Source organism: Fusarium flagelliforme (genome assembly GCF_020744385.1).
Source record: "Fusarium flagelliforme strain FIESC 12 MPI-CAGE-AA-0113 chromosome Unknown B0J16scaffold_1, whole genome shotgun sequence".
Taxonomy (NCBI): Eukaryota; Fungi; Ascomycota; class Sordariomycetes; order Hypocreales; family Nectriaceae; genus Fusarium; species Fusarium flagelliforme.
The window spans coordinates 4,062,848-4,087,896 of NW_025763503.1; the positions used below are offsets into that span (position 1 = coordinate 4,062,848).

Consider the following 25,049-nt stretch of genomic DNA (forward strand, 5'->3'; position numbering starts at 1 on the left):
CAGTAACCTCAAGCCCAGACCACGCAAGACCGCCGACCAGGTCAGGGTTTAACGAAAAACGATCTCTACGACACGAAACGATACGACACATACAAGACGATATCCTACGATACCCCAACGCTCACGCACAACTCAAATCAACAATATCAGGGCTCCCATCGAGTCTCGCGCATCAACAACCCAGCGACTTCAGCTTAAGCTAGGACATGGTAGCTCGTCTTTGAGCTGCCTTTGTCAATAGCTTTACTCTTTCTTCTCCGCGCCCAGCATGATGGATGACTATGTGAGCGAGTCGGACAGCGACTACACGAGCTACTGGAGGGATTGGGTGAGTCCATCGCGCACCTGTCGGACCTCCACGACCACGCATCCTTGATGTCAATCGCTGCCCGTTATCACGGTATCGTGATGGACAGTGGAAGCGCGGGGTCACAGGGGTCCTCTTCTTTTTGCCTTCGAAATTTCACATGCTAATCAGACATCTTCGCAGTTCATCTCATCGAGAGGCAACGAGTACTTTTGCGAAATTGACGAGGACTACCTTACCGACAGGTTCAATTTGACAGGACTCAACACCGAGGTTCAGTACTACCAATATGCGCTAGATCTTGTCACCGATGTCTTTGATCTCGAGTGCGACGATGAGATGCGCGAGGCCATAGAGAAATCTGCGAGACACCTCTACGGTCTTGTGCATGCCCGCTATATTGTTACGACTAGAGGTCTATCAAAAATGGTGCGTGTATTCACGATCTTCACCCATCTAATTACCTGCTGACGCCAATATAGCTAGACAAGTACAAGAAAGCCGAGTTTGGAAAATGCCCTCGTGTCATGTGTCACTCCCACCCCCTCCTTCCGATGGGCCTCTCTGATGTGCCCAATCTGAAGCCCGTCAAGCTCTACTGCGCCCGATGCGAAGACATCTACAACCCCAAGTCGTCGCGCCATGCCGCTATTGACGGCGCTTACTTTGGCACCTCGTTCCACAACATCCTCTTCCAGGTGTATCCTGCCCTCATCCCCACCAAGAGCGTGGACCGCTACGTACCCCGCGTCTACGGCTTCAAGGTGCACGCCTCGGCCGCTTTGATTCGCTGGCAGAGCTCTAAGCGCGACGAGATGCGTCGCCGGCTTCGCAAGCTTGAGATTGACACTGGTTTCCGTGATGAGATGGAGGATGAAGAGGAGGATGACGACGAGGAACTCGAGTTTGAGGGAATAGATGGCCGCATGGCTGTCGTGGAGGGCCTCTAGGAAGATGGTCAACCAATGTCTGAAGATTAGAGTGCATGTCAGGCACCGGCAAACAAAAAACAAAAAACTAAAGTCACATAAACGCAGAGCATGAACTGGCGCAAGGGGCATATACGAACATGCCTGAGACCCATCCTCGCTTTTTTAATGCCTTGTCGGTTCAACTGAAGGGACATGGATCTGCTACTGGACGAACATTCGTCGCCTCTGACTGAGGAAGGACTATTCTGTTGCTTTCGTGGCTGTTGGTTCGGTTCTGTTCTGGATTGGCGTTTGGCGGCAAGTCATGTAGGGCAAGGCTGGCAGGGTTGGTGTAAACCACAAATGGGTTAAATGGTATTTTTCTGAATTAGTTGTTCAATAAGAAGCGTTTGTTTTCTACTACATCAACTCCCGTAGTGAACCTACAAGACCAGTAACTAGGCTTTCTAGATAGAGATGAGGCTCAACACGCTTGGATGGATAGCCCATCCGCACTGAGCAGCCATATTGACGTGAGGTTCAGAAACCGGTATAATTCAGTCATTTCATTGTTCGTATCACATCGTGCCAAATATCAAGTGATCTATCTGTCCGCAGACCTTTCGCTCCGCTATTACAGAAAAAAAGGAAATCCAACCCTTCCCAAGACCCCATGGGTCCGGTCTTTACCCCTGAACCCAGGTATACGTACACGTAACGTTTGAAAAATCACACATATACAGAATGTTACAGCATCGCTTTCCTCCCCAAACTGCCGTCTTTATATAGCTCGGAGCTCAAAGGCGGTTTTCGGCATAATGAGCGTCACCATACCGGCTCTCAGCAAACCGGTTATCAGGAAACCTATTTTCTAGACGGTCCGAGTCGTCCATGCGCTGCAGTTCCACGTCTTGGAAGTTCTGGCTTGGGCGAGGTTCTTCTTGGTTAGAAGAAGGACGAGTATTTCGCTGTGCTAGAGCAGAAGTCATAGGTGGGTATGACGTGTCTCCGGACACGGCAGTATCACGCCGTGCTGGCGCGTATGAGCCAAGCTCTTCATCTGTGCCGGCATAACCGTGTCGTCCAACGCCAGCCCAGAAGGCACGCTCGTCACTTCGAGGACCCCATGCCCAGCCTGCACCAGCACGAATGGGCAAATGGTAGTAGCGGAAGGCGAAGATGGCGGCAATGAGACCCATCAAATAGCCGAAGAGAATATCAAATCCGTGGTGACGACGATCGTGCCAGCGCGAGCCAGCAATAAAAATGGAGAGACCAAAAGGCACAAGACCAAGAGCCAGGAGATAAATCGGAGGCGCAGCAGCTTGGCGACGCAAAGACTGAACCTTGGCATTTTCTTGTCCCGCGCTTCCCTTTGCAGGTCCAGAGGAGAAGGATCCGTCAAGACCACGGGCACGTGAAGGTTCGTATGGATCGACAACGGGACCAGTGTTGATGCGAGAGGGGAAAGCGGCATGACTGGCAGCTCCCGCGACAGAAGCAGCCGAGGGCATGACAAAAGGGATGGTAACGGCAAACTTGCTGGCCATGAAGAGCGAGGCGTAGATGAGACCGCCGGCAGCAGAAGAAGAGTGACCGCTGGGGTAAGAGCGAAACCCATCATCGATCTTGTACTTGTCTGTCTGTCGACAGATGTCGGCGGAAACCAGCTGTCCAGTCATGCTGCTCCATTCGAAACCACCAACAATGTATTTCTTGATATTGGCGATGTCGGGGTTGCAGCGGGAGAGGAGATCCGGTCGAGGCTTGCCAAACAAGTTCTTCATGGAGCTGGTGAAGAACCATGACAGCGTAAGAGAGAGTACGAGTCCGAGAACACCGACATGAAGCTCCCACATCTTGCGCTGCCAGATGAGGGTCTTCGGGGTGCCTTTAGGGACAGTCGGGCCGGGAACGAAGATCAAAGAAACGAATGCGACAATGACGAAAGGGACGCCGATGGCGAGGATGAAAAGGAGGTAGGCTGGAACGAGTTCATGTTCGGCGAAAGGGTATCTATTATGTTTGTTAGCTTTCTGCAGAAAGTCAGGCATGGCAAGCTGCGAGAAGACAGCATAGAAGCTGTACTCATGACTATCGTCATAGTGGTAGTGGGTATCTGACGGGACGGGACGTACGAGATGTTAGGGTCAACAAGTGAAAATGGTCGCTTGGCAGGCGCAACTTTATCGAGCCAACCTCCGATACCGACAAAGGCAAAACAAAGAAGCCAGTCGGAAAGGTAGGACAAGATGAGTCGGACAGGAAAGCGACGACCTCGCAAACCATTAGATATCGTTCCTAAACCTGAGTCGCCCATTTTGTAATAGGAATGCATAGTCCAACCAAGAAGGAGGGGAGAAGAAGATCGAGTGCCGAATCGGGGGGAGGATGTTTATTTGAACTCTGGGGCTTGTCGTCACACACTTCGAGTTAAGAAAAAAAGCCCCCCGTTTTCCGTTTGCTGCGAACGCTCAGGACTGGAGGTCTATTGCGTCTGGGGGAAATGACTGGGGGTGTGTAAAGTGAAAGAGAGTGTGCGTATGTGCGCGTGCCGAAGAGAACGAGCAAAAGTACGGATAGCCAGCTCACTAAGCCAAGCCAGGCCAAGCAAAGTAGTAGCAGCAGGAGTTTTGGGACCTCTGACTTAGTAGCTATGCGACAAAGTCCAGGATCTTTGGAGTAGGGATGCGGATATGGATTCGGCGATGATGGGCATAAACTACCTATGAAGATGATGGTGGCATATGGGATGTTGCCCTTTTTTTAAGCCCTTCTGAATTGTCTCACTCAAATCAGCCTCGGAAGGGAGCCAGTGGTGCTTGATTCTATGCTTGATTTGGGCAGGGAGCGCTCGATTTTGACTTTGTTAGAAGTTAGTCTTGAGAAACTGATGTCAGAAATGGTGACGGGGCTGAATGAATAGATCTCACAGGGGATTGGATGGAAGTCTCCTCGGTAATTGGGGGGTTACGTGGACAGCAGCCCGCGGCACTGCAGGCTCAGGCTCAGGGAGGCTCAGGGAGGCTCAGGTACAGGTACAGGTACAGGTACAGGTACAGGTACGAGCTGGGCAGGGGCTAGAGGTAGAGCTCGAAATAGCCCGAACAATCATGCTGACCAGGGGAGCTATTACGGGGGCTAAGACAACTTCATGCTGTTAATTAAAGGCCCGTCTTTTCCAGAATCCCCCTAGGTAGGTAGGTACCTAGAAGCAACCTTTTGCCATCGACCATCCTCAAAGGTTCTGTGTTTGAGCATGCGCGCGCCTGGTATTGCCAAGTAGAGATACCGCCTAAGCTGTAGGGTGAGGCTATGACGAGCCCCTGTAGGTACTTACAGCAGCGTCAGCGGCGTGAACGGAGCCTCATTGGGGAAAATGCTCGCGTGGTACCCGCTTTATGGTCCATCCCATCGTTCATCGACGACTATTTTTTTTAACTAATGACGGTCCCACGGAGTCCGGTCGTTAAATCTCAGCACAGACTCGTACGGGAGTGAGCCATCAATCATTTGCTCGTCCGTAAAGAACGTAGTAGCCATCATGAATACTTAAAAATAATATATCGTGATATGCTATTCCAGATGCCACGTGCGTGACAGTTCTTGCATGAGCCTACCTGCAGACTTTACCCTCGTATCTTCTAATATCAAAAACAAAACACTTCAAACAAATACCCTTACTCGGTCTATCTACAATCCTAGCCACCACACGCTTGTTGTCTCAGAACTGCCCTGTTTTGGATTCTGTCAATCACTTGGCTCTATTGGGTTACAACACTGATACCGTACTGTACACCGTACCTGCTTACTCCTACTAGACACGGACAATTTAGAGCGTCGCGTATGTTCCTCTACTTATGCCATCCAATCTAGCAAAGCCCCGTCGAAGTTATTCCTTGGAATGGAAGGTCATGGCCCCCGGGCCCTGCCATGATCTACACTCATTTGTTCCCGTCCAGAAGCTCCGAACATGACCGCCCAATCATGGTTGTCGAGTGAGAATTAACCTTAAAATTGGGTGTCCAATTGCGTACGGCATTGACGGATCATCTTTTGTCGCAATTAAAAGCAAAGCTTGTCTTTACCGCTCATCCCAACTCCAGAACCACAAATACAGTACGTACTACGGACAGAAATACTATTACCACAATCAAAGCTGCTGCGACGTTGGATCTTCATTTTTACTTCCCTAGGTACTTAGTTTTTGCTTACTGTCCTGCCCCATTGACTTTTGCCGCCCAGTAAGCTGTGGAGGCATCCATCCATATGTAATGAGGCTGTGCAAAGGAATCCCAGTGGGTTTGTCTACCGCCAGCGGAATCAGGGCGCTGTCCAGAAAGCGATCTTGAGCCATTTGCGTTGCTTTTCTATTGGCTGTTCCGTACCCTACGGATAATCGGATCTTGGCCTACTTGGGTATTACACAGCGGCCCCAAAAGCATAAGAGACGTAATGATTTGGTCACTTTATGCTATCTTAGACTGGCACTTAGGCTACTTTATTATGGTAGCCTAAGCTTTAGAAGACAATTCTCCTGTCACTCACCTGAGCGGTCTACACCATGATCGTGCTATTATGGAGCACGCAAAGAATACCGCCTGCACGTCCTGACCCTTTGTTGCAAACAAAGAACCCCTCACGGTTATTCGGCTTTGAGGTGGATGCAGCGCTTTCATCTGATGACACTCAAAAACTCTTTATCTTATAAAATATGTCTGTCATACATCCTGTCGCGGGCCTCTCGTCTTGACTCTTGAGCAACATTAACCGTCCGAGACCCCGCCATGTAATACGCATCGACTACAACAGTCATCGAGGACAATTAACAGGAAGCCATTGGAAGTTGCTGGCCTACGGTCATTTCTTTAAGGACAAAGCTGACCTGGCTCGCCTGTTCATCCAGCTTGTATCTACTATCGAGGCACACCATAATGTGATATCGTTTTCTCGTGGTTCTGATTAAGACGCCCACCGCGCCCTCATCTATAATTTCACATATAGTACAATGCAGCGTCATAATATACAATGCACTGGCGCCCAGCTCTTTGTTGACTTGGCATGTGCTTTTCATCCCGCCCATCAACTCATCACGCACCTTTGTGCACGCTCTTAGTTGGCCTTGTCTCGGCGCTTTCCGTTGTTTCGAGGTCGAGGCACAACCACCCACTTGTTTCGGTTGTGCTTGCGTCGGGTCTTGTAACCACTCTTGGTCTTCAAACTGCGTTAGTATCACTCTGTACAGACGATGACAATTTGGCTGGCTTACAGGAACACCCCAGGGAGAGACAGGGTGACGGTTACCCTTGGATTTACCTCTACCACCACCATGAGGATGGTCAACTGTATATTATGTCAATAATTGTTCTCTTGCAGAGTGCTTGTCAACCTTACCCTTGTTCATAGCAACACCACGAACTGTAGGTCGAATGTTGAGCCATCGGCTTCGACCAGCTTTACCCAGCTGGCGGTAGTGGTGGTGAACATTACTGGCAACACCAATAGTAGCACAAGCATCCTTGCTGACTCGTCGAACTTCACCACTCTGCAGTCGCACCTCGACATACTTGCCAGTCATGACTCTAGTACCGTCATCCTTCGTCTCCTCGTTCTTGTTAACCACCACTGCTGAAGTTCCAGCACTGCGGCAGAAGACCGCACCACGTCTGGCGGCAGATCCAACAGCAAACACTGTAGTACCAACAGGAATCATGTGCATAGGCAAGCAGTTGCCTCGGAAGGCAGTCTTGGCGGCCAGAATACCGGGATCAATGATACCACCCATGCTGTCGAGAAGATCCTGAGGAATACCAGCGCGGTAGCTGTGGACGATATCTCCGGACCTTAGCCCATCAGCGGCAAGGATGTAGGTGTGACGTCCCGTAGCCTTCTCAGTAACAAGAGCAATGTGCGCGCTTCGTCCTGGATCATACTCAATGCGCTCTACCAGATGAGGACCAGGTCGATTGCGGATGAAATCAACGGTTCTTATCCTTCTCTTCGCACCACCACCACGGTGTCGTACAGTAATTCTACCGGATACGTTTCGGCCACCCTTGGCTTGACCTTTCTTTGGGAATGTCAATGGCAGAAAAGGGCGTCCCTTCCAAAGATGATCGTTGATTGGTCGCTTAAGATGTCTCACACCGGGTGATCGAGGTTTATAGACTCGTAGAATGGCGGCTTGAGCCTCGGGGTTCTCGGCGAGCTCTTTCGGGCTGGCGGTGGTTTCGTTAGAACGTCTGATAGTCGCATAGGTGCGAGGTAAAGATCGGTTCAGCGCAAAGCGGAGGAGGCTTTGCCTCGCTGCCGCGAAGTTGAGACCGGTTTGGAGCATTTTAGGCCTCGTTCAATGTAGATATCGAGGATATTAGCAGTAGATCTTCATCGAGGCCGGTTTGCGTTCGTAAGTGGATGCTTCGATATCGGTTCGAGAGGAAGACGAGCTACTTTCGACAAAGAAGCTCATTCGAGGATGGACCGGAAGGATTGGGGGTCAAAACCAACTCTTGGGATCCCAATGTATCTCGAACAAGCGGCGAGATTGGAATTAAATAGTCCGAGACCGTCGTAAACACACCAACGCTCACCAATTGTGCCCGTCGATGTCGTTAGAGGGCCTTGTTGGAGACGTTGAAATTTCTTCGGATGATGAATAACTTTGTGCCGGCGGGACAGATTTGAGCCACATTGAAGACACGCACCGCCACATTACTGACAGACACCGTCACGTATCTGCCACAGGGCTCCCGCGAGTCTAAGTCCCACTAAAGACTCACCGCGCGACGTGGCTGGACCAATGGCATTACCGTTGATGGGCGGTTGCTAGGGAGTCAGGCCCACGAAAACACTGACTTCGGCCGGAACTGGTACGTAGCTTTTCCAAGATTGCCTGGTCCAGGGCTTTCGCGACTTGACCTGGATGCAGTCGCGTTTGGGACTGATCTCATCCTACCCGCCCCTCCATACTAAATCTTAAGACCCGTCCATCGACCGCCGTCCATGTACCGACTTTTAATTTGATTTGACTCGACCTTGACTCTCTCTTTTCTCTCCATAAACTATCTCGATAGTCTATTGCCTCCAGGACAGGCCTACCATCCGTCTGATCATCCTTGTTCAGTCTCCTCCTATTCCCCGTCAATCATCGACGTCTATCCTCCGCTGCACCAGAGCATCCATCGCTCCAGCCCTATTCGATTTTGTGCATTTTTCCTGCTACTGCACGCCGCGGTTCAGTTCGAGAATTCAAGGCGCGTTTCCATACGTCAAGTCCAGAAAAAGCCGAGCTTTTTGCATCCCCCTGTTCCCGTCAACATCCAATCCTTTGTCTCGTTGTGGGACATCACGCTTGGAAACCTGACGTACCTAGAGCAACGCGACCTGTCTAGCCGCGTAGGGGTACGTACCCACTCTAGTGGATCTCCACAACCCATCTTCCTTACCCGCTCGTCAAAACACTTCCATCGTCCTCACAACTATAAACTGTTCTTCAACATAAACATCGTCTCCGCCCCATGCTCCCCCATTACTCTTGTCCTTTCACATCACACCTTGTTTACTTCCTTCCACAAGCGTCTCATCCGGGCTGGACCACCCTTTACTAACATACAGCATCAGACGCCTCGCCATACATCTCGACTCACAACATTCCTTTCACGGTGTCTTCACCAAGCTTGTATCAAAGGTTGGTAGCCAAATTCCTCTTCCGATTCCATTGTCTCAACAACTCGCGGCCCTCTTTGTACTTGCAGTCACGATTTTAGCCATTTCTTCTTTCATGATTCTTACTCGACGCGTCGACTAACTAGCCTTCTCAGCGCCATCACCTTGTAAATATTCCATCAACAACCATTAGATAGCCAAGATGCCTACAGTAAGTTGTCGCAGCGCGACCGAGGACTCTGGTTCTCGGTATGAATCACTCATTCTAACTTAGACAGCAGGCTCGGGTCACTCGTACGCGACTCGCCGGTAACGAGAACGACGAGAACAGCGGCACAACGCGTCTTACAAGAGCCGCGGCTGCTGCTCTCAAGGTTGACGAGCTATCAATGCCTGCCAAGGCTGCCCTACAAACGAAGAAGTCCACAGTTAACGGTACTGCCGCCGCCGCCGCCAACACGCGGAAACGCGCTGCATTGGGCGATGTCAGCAACGTTGGAAAAGCCGATGGTGTAGCGGGAAAGAAGGCAAAGGGATTGGTCTCCAAGGCTGCTCAGCCAACTGGAATCGAGAAGAAGACCGCGCGACCCTCAAGACCTCTAGCAACCAAGACTACCACCAAGGTTGCCAATGGAGCCGGTACTATCAACAAACGAAAGGTGGCAGCCGACAAGCCAAAGGCCCCCGTCGACGAGAACGAACTCCCGCACAAGAAGCCAGCCGCACAAGAAGAGATTGAACGCTCCCAGACACCCGAAGAAGTCGAGGCTGAAAAGGCCGAAGTCTCTGTCGAGAAAATCGAAACTCAGGACGCGCCTATCAAGCTCCCTGCCGGTGTCAAGAACTTGGACGATGAGGACATGGATGACCCTCTTATGGTTGCCGAGTACGCAAACGAAATCTTCGAATATCTTCGCGACCTCGAGTGCAAGTCGATTCCTAACCCTCAATATATGTCTCACCAAGACGACCTTGAGTGGAAGACGCGTGGTATTTTGGTCGACTGGCTCATTGAGGTTCACACGCGTTTCCACCTTCTTCCGGAAACCCTCTTCCTTGCCGTCAACGTTATTGATCGATTCCTATCGGAGAAGGTGGTGCAGCTTGACCGTCTCCAGCTCGTTGGTATTACTGCCATGTTCATCGCGTCCAAGTACGAGGAAGTCCTCTCTCCTCATGTCGAGAACTTCAAGCGCATTGCCGACGATGGTTTCAGCGAGGCTGAGATTCTCAGCGCCGAGCGATTTGTTCTCAGCACACTCAACTACGACCTGAGCTACCCCAACCCTATGAACTTCCTCCGCCGAGTTTCCAAGGCCGACAACTATGACATCCAGTCTCGTACCATCGGAAAGTACTTGATGGAGATCAGCCTCTTGGACCACAGATTTATGGCCTACCGACCTAGTCACGTTGCTGCTGGTGCTATGTACCTGGCACGACTGATGCTTGATCGCGGTGAATGGGTACGTAAATAAACATGACATCAGGACAGAACATTCGCTAACTCAGTCGTAGGATGCCACACTATCTTACTATGCCGGTTACACTGAAGATGAAATTGAGCCTGTCGTCCACCTCATGGTCGACTACCTTGCTCGCCCTGTTGTACACGAGGCCTTCTTCAAGAAGTATGCTAGCAAGAAGTTCTTGAAGGGTATGTCTATCCAGTCCTTCCACATTGACCTCTGACTAACTCTTGACTCAGCTTCAATCCTTGCTCGTCAATGGGCCAAGAAGAACGCTGTTCTCTTTGGCATTACGGATATTGAGCTGGCTCTTGACCAAATATCATAAGTGCCTACGACAACTCGCAGAACTTACTGCATATCTTATTCGGCACCCTGAACAAACAGGATATTCGGCACGCGGTTGGAATAACATGTACCGCCGCTTCATGACGTTAATAGATCACCGACGCCCTTTGGTCACCATTTCGGGCCATCACGATACCACACATATGTTGATACTCGGGCGAGAATGCTATGAAAAGCATTTGCCGCACTGGTCTGGATTCATATTATCTTTGTCTGACTTGCGGACAGCATCTGCACTTTTTTTGTTTGCGATTGTCTGGTTATTGCACATTTTCCAAAGCATGCTTTTCGTCTTCATACATGGCGCATGGAGTCACTGGCGAAGGAATTCAAGGGCTTGGTTCGGCTGGTTGGAGTTGGCTGTGCAGACGGCCTATTCATGGGGCACTGGACGGGGAGTAATGGAAAGATGTACATCGGCCTAGGGGGTTGTTTGTTGATGCAAGCTGAGCTTAGCATCTGGCTGTCTGAAAACGGTCTCGATGATTTGAGCAAGGAGACCTCTGTACAGCTCTTTTGCATCTCGGCCGCTACCGTGAAAAGGGCCTGTGATAGAAAATTGTACATATACCATGACCGGATTACGGGAGAGCCCAGGGGGGCAGGAATGAAGTTTTACATTTAACGAATACTTGGGGTCATGCCTTTGATTGTTTATTTTTACAAGAGTCCCTGACGAGGTCGCAGTGGAACAAATTGATCCCTTTCTTGGACTGTTTATCATGTAGAAATTCATGTATTTTTACACGGTGATGATTAATGCTTCAGCGGTTGCCATTGGAAACGAGATAGCACCCATCTGGATGGGTCAATGGTAGGTTTTTCACGCACCAAGTTCCCGTCCTATTGTCGCGTCAGGCCCACTGAAAGACACGCTCTTTTGGGCATGTGGCATGCGCGATACGCACTAGCCGTAACTTGGCTGCACCTGCTTCCTACCTATTGATTTGATCTGTGGCTGAGGTCTCTAGCTTGATACACCAGCCTGTACTTCATCACCATCCAACTGCAACCTATTTCAATACTCTGAGATAGGGCCAACTTATCGTGTTCGGGCTTCTACAGGATCTCAGAGATAAAAAAACAAGACCTGTTCAATACAGTGGCTTATTCATTATCGCTATCTTCTTGGTGATTATTTGATGCTGACCGCCAACTGAGCTGGGCGCAAGAGTTCAAAGGGCCATCAAACTTATAAATCAACAGCCAGCCTGGTTGCAACGGCCCCTCATTCGACCATCATGGCACCAGTGCTCCGAGCAAGACAGAGTCTGTCCAAGGATAAGTTCTCTAGTTATTTTGGGAACCTCAGGAGCCAACCCTATAACGACGCCAACAACTCTAGAGGTTCAAATCCTCACAGGTATACACGCACTATCTATGGCGTTACGTTTAATTGGTACTTACTAATATGAATTTTCAAGCTTACGTTGCATTGCGTGGAATCCTTTGGGAACTCTGGTAGCAACAGGCTCGTCAGAGAAGGTTCTTAGAGTGTGTGAGTTGATCGACCCGCGAGCTTGACTAATCCCAATGCTAATATGAAGTGGAATAGGGAACCCCGAGAAACCGCATGTAAAGTTCTCAACGGAGCTCAAAGGCCATTCAGCATCGATTGAGAAGGTGGCATTCAATCCAACCAAAGATGCAGAGCTCTGCAGCGTGAGCAGTGACGGTGTGGTCAAGTTCTGGGATGTGCGGACGAAAGCATGCTTCAACGAGGTCAAAGGACTTGGGGACGCCTTCACTCTTGTCTGGGCACCAGACGGGAACTCACTTCTTGTCGGGAATAAAGCAGACACCATCTATGTTCTCTCACCAACTCAATCTACGCCTATTAGCACTCATCAACAGTCGGTGCAGACCAACCAGATTGCATTCTGTTGGAGCGGCGAGAAGATCTTCGTGACCACAGCAGAGGGCCGCATTCGGGTCCTGTCGTATCCGGGTTTTGAACCTGTGCTGCAGAGCAAGCATGGCGATGAGACGAGCGAGTATGAGCTGAACGGGCATACATCGTCGTGCCTGACAGCCGACCTACAACCCACCGGACGATATCTGGCGACGGGTGGTTCAGACTCAATCATTGCGCTGTGGGACACAAACGACTGGATATGCCAGAGGACGATCACTAGGATGGTCGGGCCCGTCAAAAGTCTAAGTAAGTTCATGGCATTTGACTGTTTTGATACAATTGCTGATCGTTTGTTACTTAGGCTTTACGTTTGACGGTAGTTTTGTCGTGGGTGGTAGTGATGAGGGTAAGCACCCCTTTTCTCTGGGCTACAAGTATTATCACTAACATCGTGTAGGGTCTGGGCTAGAGATATCACATGTCGAGACAGGAGAGCACGTACACACATTCAAGACGGCGGGTGCTTGTCCTGTAGTTGCTTGGGCTCCAACGCGGTATTGCCTTGCTTACAGTGATCTAGGTATCTTGAGGATTGTGGGTGTTGACATTGATAGAAAATAAGGCATGAAACTCCTCGCTTGGTAGGGAAACCAGTGCAAGGTATAGGTCGTTTTCACAGTATGCCAGTCAACTATTAAACAGAATTATATAACAAAACGAGCCTGTGGTGGCTGGCTCGACGAAATGATAGAAAGTGCCGATTCATAGACTTGATACTGTGTGTCAGACGGAGTAAATGATGACCGGTCCACTGTGTCCTTGACGTATCTAGATAGATAGCTGACAGGCGTCACCAGCTTTGTACAAGAGCGATGTGCACAAGGTGGACAGCGAACAGAGAGACCGCTGGAAACTACCAAAACGTGCACAATGATCTTGTATCGACCATGAAGGGTTAAGGGGCTTAGCTTCGCAGTTGTGACATAATTCAGGGGCGGCCATTCGACGAGGCAGTGCAGCAGTTACATGGGGAGGGAAGTGGTATCAGAATGCGATACTCAGTAGTCAACCGAGGTATCGAATCCAGCTGCAAGATGGATTTCATAGATTCATACAAATTTAGCGACCTTTAGAGACAGATACATTTAGCAACTATCGTATCGGTGTTTGATATTGTGTCCGAAAGTAAAGATTATCTCATGGTTTGGTAGGCTGTCGTTGGATAAGAGCTGATGCACAACAAACGCCCTGAACAATACCAGAAATCACACAAGGGAGACATACCAGCATCTTGCCAACGGCATGAAACCCGTCACTACAACATATGGCGGTGAAGATAGCAATTCAGATCTATGTTGCGTTACAGAAACGCAGGCAGTCCTGTTGAGCTACCTAACCTACACCACCCAGGTATAAGGGAGAATTTGGTACGACTAAGCTGAATAAGCATATCCCAACCTCGACAGAGATCCTATACGAATACGGCTGACGAGCTTTATTGCTGTTTAAATAGGTAGGCAGATAATGCTTAACTGAGAGCTGGCCGGTCAGTAAATGATGGTTGCCGCTAGTAGCACGGAACGAAGCGAAGCGCGTGGCTGTGCCACTTGTGATGATTCAAGGTTGAAACAGACTCATGATTGTTTGAATCACTTATGTTGAGGGCACCTAAGTATTCAGTAGATATACTGCCAGATAATTGAAATAGAGTAGCAACATACCTAGGTAGGTATAAGCGCATGATAACTACCGAAAATTTGCGGAGAATCCAGGATAATATCAAGAGATTCACCCATTCCATCCATTATTAATACTCCACAGGGACCCGCGGACCCCTACCTTGCAGATACTGCACTGTAACTGGCTGTAGGGCTGCTCAAACCCGCTACAAACGTTCCCCAAGTTGGCGTGCTACAGTACAGGTCAAGCAGACGCCAGGCAGCCAAGTGTATCGCGGCGGCAAGCACAACCGTAGACCCGTAGACTGCCGTGGACTTTGATTGTTACCACCAAATGTCCCCACCTCACCTGCACCTGCACATGCCCGTTGCCATAATACCACATAGGAGGAAATCCGCCAAACCCAGGCGACTCCCCGAGATGAGTTAAGCTTGTAGGTCCCACTTGTCTCCGTGCCGGCCTGGCCTTTAACTCCGTAACACCTCACGGTTGGGTGAGCCTGAATCTCATCTCTTCATGCTTGCTCTTGCTCGTGCTCCGTACCGCCGTGCCCGTTCCGGCTTAAACCTGTCTCGAAATCTTCCGGACTCCGCGACAAGCTGTACTTGCTTTTTCTTTACCGATCCCTTCAACTCTCCGGATCTCGTCCCGCTAGATGCGGACCCTTACAATTGTGGAATTCCGCTGAGCATTCTTATCCCCGCCGTCTTATCAACCATCTTCGACCCCAAATCTCAAAACTCGAGTCTCGACATCGATCCCGACACCATCATATAAGCCACATACATAACCATCCATGTCGAATTCACCGGAAAATGCACCTGCCATCAGCGGCCATAAACGACCTCGAAACGACGACGCCGATGGAGACGATGGCGCGCTTCAGCAGGACGTCCCTGACAACGCGAGTGTGCCTAAGCCCAAGCGACTGGCTTGCATGATATGTCGAAAGCGCAAGCTCAAGTGTGATGGTGTGCGACCCAGTTGTAGTACTTGCTCTCGCCTTGGCCATACTTGCGCCTACGATGAACAGCGCAGGAAGAGCGGCCCCAAGCGTGGCTATGTGAAGGCCCTCGAAGAGCGACTGAGTGAGTCTCGTTCCTGATCTGCTCCCAAGGTTTGTTCGCTGACATGCCATGTCCAGAACAAGTCGAAACGCTATTGAAAACCCAAGACCCTCCTCAAAACGTCCCCAAGACCGTCAATGTCGCTATGCCTGGCCCAACTCAAACAGCCTCTCCCGCAAACCTCAATCTTTCGACTGCGCCAATAAATCTGACAACAGATCGCAACATGGACCAGCAGTGGAACTTTGTTGATAAGTCACCGCAGCAAGGTGTTATTGAAGATTTCAACTTCAATGCCAGTATGAATATGGGCATGAATAACGTCGGAGGAACCTTTACATGGGAGATGATTGGTCTAGGTCTCGAGGAACCGTTGCCGCCACAAGATACAATCGACGAGCTTCACCAAATATATTTTGAAAAGGTTCACCCGTCCATTCCGATGATCCACAAGTATCGTTATCTTGCCGCCATGAACCTGTTCGTTACGCCTTTCTACCGTTGAAACTTAAGTGGCTAATCATGTTTTCACAGGGCTCCGAATCAGCGACCGCCGGTCTGTTTGCGATATGCCATGTGGACTCTCGCATGTACAATTACAGACAAATATGCGGACCTAAAAGATCTCTTCTACCGGAGAGCACGCAAGTATGTCGAAGGAGACTACGTCAAAGGTTATGGAGAGCACATGATCTCTATCGCTCACTGCCAGACGCATACTCTCCTGGCCTCTTATGAGATGAAGATGATGTACTTTCCCCGAGCTTGGATCAACACAGGCTCTGCTATCCGGCTTGCACAAATGTGAGTATTTCTTACCTATCTGTAGCATTTTTCGGTACTGACGATCACAGGACTGGGCTTCACAGACTGGACGGAACGGGTCTTGATGTCAAGCAATGCCTTGCACCCCCCAAGGACTGGACAGAACGTGAGGAACGACGTCGAACATTCTGGATGGCCTTCTGCCAAGACCGTTACGCCAGCATTGGCACTGGATGGCCCATGACGATTGATGAGCGTGACATTATGACCAACCTGCCAGCTTCAGAAGATGCATACAATATGAGTAGACCCGAGCAGACACAATCCCTAGCCGAGTGCACCAGTCCCATGGGTGCGGGTAAGCTTTCTTCATTTGGCGGTATCGTGCTCATGGCATGTTTATTTGGCAGAAACTTGGTACATTTGCACCGTCCCGATGCTGACGACCTTGATCATGATCTCAATGGTCCGTTTTGGAAGCGACACCGGCAGATGGACAATATACTACTCAACACATCCCTCTGCCTCCCACCACAACTGAAGCTTCCTACTGGCCTATCTAATCCTAACATTGTCTTTACAAACATGAGCATACATACATCGACGATATGCTTACACCAGGCTGCCATATTCAAGGCAGAGAAGAATAAGCTGCCAGCGTCGGTCAGCGCCGAGAGCAAAGTACGATGCATAACAGCTGCCAATGAGATTGCCAGCATTATGCGCATGATATCTCATATGGATCTTTCCACAGTAAGGACAAAACAATTGAGTTGCTAGTACCGAAGAGAAGGCTAACGTGCTGTCAGGTTAACCCGTTCATATCATTCTGTCTATATGTATCTGCGCGAGTATTTGTGCAATATCTTAAGAGTCGACCGGATGATAGTCAAACAGCTGACTCGCTACGGTTCCTGCTCTCAGCGATGAATGCACTGAAGCGGCGAAACCCCCTGACTGAGTCATTCCTTGTTCAGCTGGACGTCGACCTGGAAGCTCTTGCATTGAGAATTCCCAAGCTCAAGACGGCTTTTCCACGTAATACCGATAGCGTATGTTAACACAAACTGGACAGTATTCAAGTATATGCTAACACGACCCAGCCCGGTACAACAGGAGCACCCAGAGGCGCTAAATGCGATAACCCTGAAGGATTCCAGGGCATAACAGCGTATCGCAACGAATGCAATTACATGAACCCCTCTGACAATGACATCAACCAACCAGGACCACCCGACATAGTCGAGCCCAACAACGACATGCCAGGTATGTCTGTCGCAGGTGATGGAAACTTTGGAGCACAGGCATGGATGTCATCGGAGCAACATATACCATCAATTCTTACACCTAGTTCGGGAGCAACTTTTGAGAAGACTGGATCAGGAAGTCGGACCGTCTCAGGTTTTGGGGACATGACAGGAGATGGCCAGGACGCTTCAGGGTCTCCAGACGCGATGCAATCGAATCGACCAACACCAAACTCAAGCACGGGATCCGATCAGCGGAATCATCTGGCACCTGGACAGATGAACAGATCAGGGGTCAACTCATTCAACGCAAGTCCCATGTCGCCAAACCAGAACATGATGAACCCAGGCGTACTCGATGGTAGCACACAGGGCTTTTTTGCTGACACATCTGGTTTCGGTATGCCAACAAGCTTGGACCAAAGCGGAGGGTTTAGCATGCCCGATGGGTGGGCGGATATTCATGGACAGGCAGGTGTTCCCCAAGTGGGCGAAGGGGTTTTGAGAGCATTGATGAATATGGGATCTATGGACGCGATGGATCTAGGAACGTGGGAATCAAGGGACACTTGAAACCGAGAGGTAACGGATGTCCAAGGGAAAACGAATCTTTCAGGATCAGATGATGAAAACCGGGCTCGGGAGAGCCAGTAATGCGATGCTCAGAATGCAAGAGAAGGAGGCGAAAAGCCGCAGATGGTCAACAATCTATGGGGGGCGTCTACACGGGACAAACATGTCGACTATATACTGTACAGTACGGGTTTGGTGAGCCGATGGAGGGAATGCCTTAGAGTCGGGCTCCCCGGGCTATAATGAAGATAACGCCATTTTTCATGTTCACAGTACTGCCGAAGGGGGACACAGAACGTCTCATCGATACGCCATGACTGACTGAAGCCGTTGCTAGCAATTTCGAGAACACAAGGCGATTCTACCGAACAGTTTATCAACAATTAAGAGCCACGCCCGGTTAGCTCAATCGGTAGAGCGTGAGACTCTTACGAGTACGCGATCTCAAGGTTGCGGGTTCGACCCCCGCATCGGGCTGTTCCTATATTTCGATTGCGAGCGTTTGCGAGGCTTTCTTTTTATCTTTTTTTGCCGGTTTCTAGAAGAGATTTTCTCTTCGATGATCTTTTAAGTGGTAGTACTAAGTGGGTACTGTCTGTGCGATGGTAGTGGGGCTTCGGTTACCTGCAGGTGCGGCTCAAATACACCGGCCCCTCCTCTTTCCTTGGGTGACGTGAACATTATCGGGAAGAGCACGCGTGTAATTCCATTTGACAGTGGATCTACTAACTTAAATAAGAGTCGGCTAGGCTGTGACGGTGCTGTAAAGAGACCCAACTGTTTTACCTGTTATCTGGTACAGCGACCAAATGGCTGCTGGAGCTTCGCATACCCCGCCTCCGGGCTCCGTCTCCGTCTCTGTATCCGGGCCCGGGCTATCGGCGGCATTCTCGGATCCGGGCCTGCCACAACAGTATCGCATTGCACTTGGACTCAACATGGATGGCTACATTACTCCTGGGATAGAAGAAGCATATCGCCTGCATAACATGCAGAGCGGCGCTGCCAATGCTGCACCAACGACCTCTGGCCAGTTTGGTGTACTTGCGCCAGCAACAATACCAGAATCAGTCCAAGCACAGCCAGCTATACGGGCTTCTAATACTCAAATTCAAGGGCATGAACAGCAAGTCAAGCGATCAAATGGTCAGCTGAGCACCAAGATTGTGATTGATCCTCCAAATCTTGAGGAATGGAGGAATAAGTTATTCAATGTCGACGAAACCATCGTCCTTACACATGAAGAGTAAAACTGTCTTTTTCATACTGTCACAGGCTTTCCTAATACTAGCAGGTTCGAGACGTATTTCCCACATGTAGACAACGTCTATTCTCATCGCTCGACGCAACGCTACAAACGAAAACCCTTCATCTCCCACTACTGGGATTGCCGCATGAAAGGTCGCCCGCCAGGGACACCAAAGTCTGACGACCCAAATAAGAAGAAACGCAAGCGGACTTCTCGTCAGCGTGATCTGTGCGATGTCAAGATCAAGATTACTGAGTATTTCCCCGACGCTCATGTAGAGTTCGGCGAGAATACCTTTCCTAGTTCTGATGCACCAGGCCAGCGCCTGTGGACGATACAAAGAGTGAATGGAAACGGAGGTAATGGGAAGGGCGACGGTGTAGCCGGACCCCACAAGCATACGCTGGAAAGAAGTGACGAGATTAAGAAGAGTAGTGTACAGCGGTACGTGGCGAAGCAGGGCAGCCTGGGCAGGACAGATGAAAAGGCTAAGGAAGTTCGTATACTCGACATGAACACCAAAGTGGAAGATATGCTAATATCTGGGCTTGTGTAGAAATCCGGCCCAAAGGCTACTGGCGCGGCACTCGCAACGATCAGAAGGCACGCCAAAGAAAACAATTTCAAGTTTTATGCATCATGTACTTGGTATGTCATCCTCGTAGCCTTTCCCATTGGAACTCACTCTGATGACTTAGTCCATTCTCACAACGTGTCTGGATTGCTTTGGAAGCAAAAGCCATGTCCTACCAATATTGCGAAACTTGCCCTTCCAGTCACACGGAGGAACTCCTCTTGGATAATCCTCGCGACTGCTTACCCATCATAAAACATGACGATTGGGAATGCTCAGAAAGCACCGTCATACTAGAATATGTGAGTTTTGAACGGTGGGGTTTTGCATTAAGGAACTGACGGGCTTTGTGTAGCTTGAGGACCTGGGGAAAGGAACGTCACTGCTTCCTTCAGATCCCAGATTAAAGGCCAAGTGCCGTTTATGGATTGATCATGTGAGAGTTACCGGTCGAGTCTAAGAAAAGAACTAACCGAGGTAGATAAATCGTCATGTTGTTCCAAATTTCTACAACCTTGTGCAGAATCGAGACACAAGTTTTGAGCATGAAGCTGCGGATCGTTTACAAGGCAGCATAGATATCCTTGTTAGGGCTGCTGATGATAAGGTAAATGGCGGCTTGTTTCGCTGATTATCCGTCCAGTATTCACTTTGGTATCTACTTCTGCTCAGTTCGCTGACTTGGCGGAACCTCAGGGACCTTTCTTTCTCGATCAGAACATCTGTCTTGTTGATGTACACCTGGCACCTTTCACCCTTCGTTTAACGAGAGTTCTCGCCCCTTTACACAGATGGCGGCCCCCGCCGCCTGGATCGCGCTGGGCGAGGTGGCTGGACGCCATCGAGGGAGACGCGAGTGTAGGAGCTACTACTAGTAACCGTGCTCTATATAACGAGATATCTGACACTCATATGGGGTATGGTGTAATGCAATAATTAGTGAATCATGACTGCTGTGTAGGGACACACATCTACGAGAGTTACCCAAGCATATACCCTCGCGCCTCGCTTTATATCGAGGTATGTGGGGATATCGAAGCCGGGAGACCATTTTGATAAGCGGATATACGCTGTGCATAACCAGCGGTACAGTTTCTTAGATAATATAAATATATTGGCTATTGCAGGGTCTTCATAACAAAAAGGTTGCCGGGTGTTGGAGTAGGCTATGTAGTGCCATCTGGCACCGATGGGTCACTTCTCGTGGAGCCTCTCTTCCTCCTCTTGATAGCATCCCACTTCTCTTCAATCGTCACAAAGTCCCCGCCAAGTCGAGCTTTGACTCTGCCTTCACCAAGCTCTTCAAGTGTTTTAGACTCAAGGTAGCTCTTCCCATCGTACTCGACTCGGCGTTGTGGATCAGGCAAGTATGCCCAGGAGAAGATAGCCCCAACAGCCGCGACTGAGCCAAAGAGGAGGAATATGAGCCCCTGTCTATTTTCAGCCTGATATGATTGGTTTATGCCATACACCACAAGAACGGCAACGAGACTTCCGAGCTTCCCAGCCGCTGCAGAAATACCATGACATAGACATCGATAGCAGGTTGGGAAAATTTCGGCCGGTATTATAAATGTCAAAGTATTGGCGCCTAGTGATGCATTCTTTGTCAGCTTGTCACGGAAAGCAAAGTAAAGAAGTCGGCCAACTTACCAAAGTTAAACATGAAGTGGCAAATGGCCACAAATACTACTGTAGCAGGAGCGCCTTGTTTTTGATGGACGCCATAGTAGACGCATCCGGTGATAACAAAGAAGCCAGCTAACAGAAGAAAGGACGCTGTGAGCCATTGACGCCGGGGAATACGATTTGCAAAGACAACGAAGCAAGCACTGCCTGCGATAGATGCGAGTGAGACAGTTAAGAGATACTGCTTTGTCTGCTCGATAAGAACATCGTAGATGGTATTGCAGGGATGTGTTGCGTCGGTTGACCAAACTGGAAGTCCATTGATGGCCCAGTCTGGTACAGTTGAGTTGCCTCCACGAAGCGATGATGTCCAGCATTCAAGGGAGCTATCGATCTTGGTCGGTGTAGTCGTTGCCCACATAGTTGACAGTGTACCTCTATTGTCCAGGCTCATTCCATAAAATGAAACGTCCAAGAAAAACCATGTTGCTGCCGTGCCCAAAAGATATGCCCAGTTACCATCGCGGATAAAGTAGTTGTGGAGGTCCTGTCTTGAAAACTGGACAGGCATCGTTTCTTGAGAAGGATTGCCGACATGCGTACCATCTCCAATACCATTTGTTCGATAAGATGGTGCGCCGCGTGATGCCACCTGATAAGTTGTCGATGTTTGAGTCTGGTTGAGCTGACCCATTGGGAACGAATTCGACCCAATTCTAGCACCGCTCATAGAGCGCCCATCCGCACCACCACCAGGAAGGGATTCTATACCGGCCCCTTGTGGAGCACCATAGATCCTTTGGGTATTTACCAGAGCCACTGCTGGTTTATTTCGAACTTCTAGACTGTAGATACCGCAGTCAAAAAGGAAGAAGCGAAAGATAATGGCAAGGAGCGCAGGCACAGCCCCTGAACCGATCACAATGCGCCAAACGCCATCCAACGCCTTCTTACATTCTTCCTCATGTAGGTTGTCAAGACCACATCGCATTCCCTGTAGATCGTGGCTTCGTTGAAAGCCCAGGAGCACGAACAGGCCCACCAGCTGCGCCAGCGCCTGGCCGATAGGTTGCATCATGAAAACCGAGGAAAGCATAGTCGCGCGAGACTGTGTACTAGACCATTCCGAAGTGATGACTGCGCTGAGGGGATATTCAGCTCCGATTCCTGGCACAAATGGGTCAGTATCTAAGACTTGAGGGTTGGGTTGTGGTTGTAGTAGAAGTAATACAACCAGGGGCCTCACGAACCTATGCCCATTACAAAACGCCACCAAGTAAATAAGCCCAGGAAAGAAAGATCATTGTAGCCGCGACTGCTCGTAGCGACACCAATCGTTGAAACGATAACCAGGACAAGCTCAATGCCGTAGAGGCGAGTTCGGCCATATCGATCCGCGAGATACCCAAACAAGACCTGGCCTACCACAGACCCGAAGAGTGTGAAGAAGTTAATAAGCAGACCCGACCACTCTGGGCCATTGGGCCAGTAAACGAATGCAACCGAAGCGAGAATTACATTCGTTGAAAAGAGGTTATATCTATGCAACGTTAGGAGGTTCCAGACGGTTAATCATATAACGTGACGATATGGTTGCATCGCCATCGTCAGTGGACAGAACTTACGAGTCTGTAAGAAATCCAGAGGCGCAAACACCCCAGATTCGAAAATTCCACGAATTTAAATCGAGCTCGTAACGTAGTTGTTGGCGGTCCTAGGGGTTATGATTAGCTCTATGGAGTCGGAGTCGCCTTGACAAGGGAACCTATGCGATATACCCTGACAGAAAGACAGCGGTTGATAGGCAGCGCATTGACTTACTTGAGCATCTTGCGATGGTAACGCAGAACTGTCAGAGCCCAGGAAACCGCGGTTCTGGCGCAACGAATATCTTGAGAGAAGAGGCATGATCCGCGACGGGGATGAAAAGCGCGTCGCAAATGTCCCTGTGAGCACGGGTGGCCTTGGATCTGGGGTCGTAGGACCCAAGAATTTCAAATCAGGACAAGTGCTTAAACTGCGGGCAAGCAATACCCAAGCAAGAAGAAGACGGATGTTATTCTCATGAACATGGTACTAATGCAGCAAGTAGAAGCATGATAGAACGGAAAGGGCAAACAAACTATGTTGTTTACAAGTTGAAGCGAGCTGCGCAGTCCAGAGTATGGATGGCGTGAGATGCCATCGCAAAAGTGTGTGTCAGTTAAGGACTGTGCTGTGCGCCGAGTGCACGCCGTAAAGATAGTCTCCTTTAGAGCTGAAGGGACCCTTGGTTAAGGCGCACTTGGCCTCACTTGGCAGAGTCCTTCAATGATATCTAGTTACCCTTGTCTTCATATGCGGGAGGGCGGCCGGAGCCTAGGGGCCGACATACGCGGACTGAATAAGGGATCTGTACGTCTCCGAGCGAGCGGTCTTGATGGGGCACTAAATGTGACAAGAAAATATCCTTGGTTGTCCGATCTGATGAACAACAGTACATATGACAGTGGCCGAGAAAGAGAGAAACAAGAGCGAAAAATGCGAAGACATGGACCGCTTCAGTGGTTGAGTAGGGGTCCCTTGCATCAGTTGTCAGCCAGACCAGACAGAGACTCATTAGCTTGTGTGGGTACATACTCAAGTTGGTCGAGGACTAAAGGAAATCAGCTCCAATAGATCAATTTCGAAGCCCAGAACCACTGTGGCTTGTAGACATGCAGTCATCCAATTCAACTTGACGTTTTATGTATGAGAGTAGAAGACATCGATGACAGGGCACGTGGTGTTGAAACTGAGTGACAGAAAAGGGAAGGCAGTTTGGGGTTGCATTAGTACCTGCCTCGACACTATGGGAGTATTGGCATTTAAGAATTAAGGAAGGAACAGATGCTGTTGTCTGTCTATGGCAGGCGCTGCCAGGCAATATGCCTCCCAGCTAGAGCTTTATCCTCACCAGAATACCTAGGTAGGTATGATAAGAATACACGATGCGTCCTTGCTCTAATGCTGCATACCTTACTATTGGAGAGAACCGATCGATCCCGCACTTCTTGAACAGTCATCGATTGAAACATACAGCTTCTGAGAGGGAATCAGCTGTCACTTGGAAAAGGACCAGTAATTGCCCAGAGGCACAGCAACCCAGCACGTTCAGTACTTATGGATATAAGCTAACTAGTGCCTTCAAGGTGGATACTGTAACACAATAGCTAACGTTAGCTCCGCGGCTCTGCCCAGAAAAGACAAGGATGCCTGCTGGCTGACTTTGCTCTTCTTGTCGCAACAAGTTCTCCAAGACATCGAGGTTGTTTTAATAACAGCTAAAACTCATTCATAGCTGATCAAAAACCAAACCATGGCGTCCACATGCTTGAAACATACATGGGCCAAATAAGAACGGCGGCCCAGACACTCGGAACTGACAGGACATACGGATATACAGTACCTAGACAGACAACCAGACAGCCAGACCTCGGTCTAGCTCCAATCAGCAAAAGCAAAAAAAGAAGAAAAGACCCCACGAGATCCAAGCTTTCTTGGCCATGGTAGCCCATCAGGATGCCGCCTTGGCCCCCGTGCTTGATGCTCCCGATGTTAGTGGACAACCAATTGAAGACAAGCTTCTGCCCATGTGGCGTCGACCCTTGGCTGTCGATTGCACAACGTTTTGTCCATCTCCCCGTCCTGTGGACGACCACTATCGATGCTTTTATATTCGTCTACTGGTA

At 49.7% G+C, this 25,049-nt stretch overlaps 8 protein-coding genes and 1 non-coding gene across 9 annotated transcripts; 6 read left to right on the forward strand and 3 right to left on the reverse strand.

Moving 5' to 3' along the window:
• The first annotated feature begins 137 nt into the window (after positions 1-137).
• B0J16DRAFT_24390 (casein kinase II, regulatory subunit) lies at positions 138-1,486 on the forward strand. The gene is made up of 3 exons (XM_046123069.1): positions 138-328; positions 491-736; positions 790-1,486. The coding sequence occupies exons 1-3, from the start codon at positions 269-271 to the stop codon at positions 1,255-1,257; spliced, it is 774 nt and encodes a 257-aa protein (XP_045989276.1). The 5' UTR covers positions 138-268; the 3' UTR covers positions 1,258-1,486.
• Positions 1,487-2,015: 529 nt separating this feature from the next.
• On the reverse strand, positions 2,016-3,538 carry B0J16DRAFT_378083 (PAP2 superfamily-domain-containing protein; the record flags this gene model as incomplete). Its single annotated transcript, XM_046130894.1, has 2 exons — positions 2,016-3,234; positions 3,357-3,538. The coding sequence occupies 2 exons, from the start codon at positions 3,536-3,538 to the stop codon at positions 2,016-2,018; spliced, it is 1,401 nt and encodes a 466-aa protein (XP_045989277.1).
• Positions 3,539-6,330: 2,792 nt separating this feature from the next.
• B0J16DRAFT_313961 (translation protein SH3-like domain-containing protein) lies at positions 6,331-7,555 on the reverse strand (the record flags this gene model as incomplete). Its single annotated transcript, XM_046125159.1, has 3 exons — positions 6,331-6,432; positions 6,488-6,561; positions 6,613-7,555. 3 exons carry the CDS (start codon positions 7,553-7,555, stop codon positions 6,331-6,333), a joined length of 1,119 nt encoding a protein of 372 aa, XP_045989278.1.
• A 1,130-nt stretch (positions 7,556-8,685) lies between these two features.
• On the forward strand, positions 8,686-10,844 carry B0J16DRAFT_24433 (cyclin-like protein). Its single transcript, XM_046123071.1, has 5 exons — positions 8,686-8,905; positions 9,039-9,094; positions 9,162-10,349; positions 10,402-10,540; positions 10,592-10,844. The coding sequence occupies exons 2-5, from the start codon at positions 9,086-9,088 to the stop codon at positions 10,678-10,680; spliced, it is 1,425 nt and encodes a 474-aa protein (XP_045989279.1). The 5' UTR covers positions 8,686-8,905; positions 9,039-9,085; the 3' UTR covers positions 10,681-10,844.
• Positions 10,845-11,637: 793 nt separating this feature from the next.
• On the forward strand, positions 11,638-13,396 carry B0J16DRAFT_328700 (WD40-repeat-containing domain protein). Its single transcript, XM_046126256.1, has 5 exons — positions 11,638-12,063; positions 12,125-12,198; positions 12,256-12,861; positions 12,917-12,961; positions 13,013-13,396. Exons 1-5 carry the CDS (start codon positions 11,942-11,944, stop codon positions 13,174-13,176), a joined length of 1,011 nt encoding a protein of 336 aa, XP_045989280.1. The 5' UTR covers positions 11,638-11,941; the 3' UTR covers positions 13,177-13,396.
• A 1,204-nt stretch (positions 13,397-14,600) lies between these two features.
• Positions 14,601-18,287, forward strand: B0J16DRAFT_328702 (fungal-specific transcription factor domain-containing protein). The gene is made up of 6 exons (XM_046126257.1): positions 14,601-15,323; positions 15,380-15,782; positions 15,837-16,106; positions 16,157-16,820; positions 16,877-17,119; positions 17,171-18,287. The coding sequence occupies exons 1-6, from the start codon at positions 15,032-15,034 to the stop codon at positions 17,885-17,887; spliced, it is 2,589 nt and encodes an 862-aa protein (XP_045989281.1). The 5' UTR covers positions 14,601-15,031; the 3' UTR covers positions 17,888-18,287.
• On the forward strand, positions 18,282-18,364 carry B0J16DRAFT_t12. The gene has a single exon. It is a non-coding gene; the product is annotated as a tRNA-Lys (tRNA).
• B0J16DRAFT_328704 (uncharacterized protein) lies at positions 18,344-20,801 on the forward strand. Its single transcript, XM_046126258.1, has 7 exons — positions 18,344-19,133; positions 19,182-19,632; positions 19,693-19,784; positions 19,835-20,012; positions 20,066-20,146; positions 20,192-20,317; positions 20,407-20,801. The coding sequence occupies exons 1-7, from the start codon at positions 18,697-18,699 to the stop codon at positions 20,644-20,646; spliced, it is 1,605 nt and encodes a 534-aa protein (XP_045989282.1). The 5' UTR covers positions 18,344-18,696; the 3' UTR covers positions 20,647-20,801.
• Positions 20,395-23,448, reverse strand: B0J16DRAFT_24611 (major facilitator superfamily domain-containing protein). Its single transcript, XM_046123077.1, has 5 exons — positions 23,161-23,448; positions 22,965-23,053; positions 22,590-22,879; positions 21,364-22,506; positions 20,395-21,301 (listed from the first exon to the last, which is right to left on the reverse strand). The coding sequence occupies exons 1-5, from the start codon at positions 23,245-23,247 to the stop codon at positions 20,877-20,879; spliced, it is 2,034 nt and encodes a 677-aa protein (XP_045989283.1). The 5' UTR covers positions 23,248-23,448; the 3' UTR covers positions 20,395-20,876.
• Between the last annotated feature and the right edge of the window lie 1,601 nt (positions 23,449-25,049).

Coding starts and splice junctions, on each gene's coding strand:
- B0J16DRAFT_24390 (XM_046123069.1), top strand. CDS start 269: ATGATGGATGACTATGTGAGCGAGTCGGACAGCGACTACACGAGCTAC. Junction 329..490: donor CGAGCTACTGGAGGGATTGG/GTGAGTCCATCG, acceptor ACATCTTCGCAG/TTCATCTCATCGAGAGGCAA. Junction 737..789: donor CTAGAGGTCTATCAAAAATG/GTGCGTGTATTC, acceptor ACGCCAATATAG/CTAGACAAGTACAAGAAAGC.
- B0J16DRAFT_24433 (XM_046123071.1), top strand. Junction 10,350..10,401: donor TGCTTGATCGCGGTGAATGG/GTACGTAAATAA, acceptor ACTCAGTCGTAG/GATGCCACACTATCTTACTA. Junction 10,541..10,591: donor TAGCAAGAAGTTCTTGAAGG/GTATGTCTATCC, acceptor CTCTTGACTCAG/CTTCAATCCTTGCTCGTCAA.
- B0J16DRAFT_328700 (XM_046126256.1), top strand. CDS start 11,942: ATGGCACCAGTGCTCCGAGCAAGACAGAGTCTGTCCAAGGATAAGTTC. Junction 12,064..12,124: donor AGAGGTTCAAATCCTCACAG/GTATACACGCAC, acceptor TGAATTTTCAAG/CTTACGTTGCATTGCGTGGA. Junction 12,962..13,012: donor CGTGGGTGGTAGTGATGAGG/GTAAGCACCCCT, acceptor AACATCGTGTAG/GGTCTGGGCTAGAGATATCA.
- B0J16DRAFT_328702 (XM_046126257.1), top strand. CDS start 15,032: ATGTCGAATTCACCGGAAAATGCACCTGCCATCAGCGGCCATAAACGA. Junction 15,324..15,379: donor GGCCCTCGAAGAGCGACTGA/GTGAGTCTCGTT, acceptor TGCCATGTCCAG/AACAAGTCGAAACGCTATTG. Junction 15,783..15,836: donor TATCTTGCCGCCATGAACCT/GTTCGTTACGCC, acceptor ATGTTTTCACAG/GGCTCCGAATCAGCGACCGC.
- B0J16DRAFT_328704 (XM_046126258.1), top strand. CDS start 18,697: ATGGCTGCTGGAGCTTCGCATACCCCGCCTCCGGGCTCCGTCTCCGTC. Junction 19,134..19,181: donor ATCGTCCTTACACATGAAGA/GTAAAACTGTCT, acceptor TAATACTAGCAG/GTTCGAGACGTATTTCCCAC. Junction 20,147..20,191: donor GCCGTTTATGGATTGATCAT/GTGAGAGTTACC, acceptor TAACCGAGGTAG/ATAAATCGTCATGTTGTTCC.
- B0J16DRAFT_24611 (XM_046123077.1), bottom strand. CDS start 23,247: ATGCCTCTTCTCTCAAGATATTCGTTGCGCCAGAACCGCGGTTTCCTG. Junction 22,880..22,964: donor TCTGGATTTCTTACAGACTC/GTAAGTTCTGTC, acceptor AACGTTGCATAG/ATATAACCTCTTTTCAACGA. Junction 21,302..21,363: donor CCACTTCATGTTTAACTTTG/GTAAGTTGGCCG, acceptor ATGCATCACTAG/GCGCCAATACTTTGACATTT.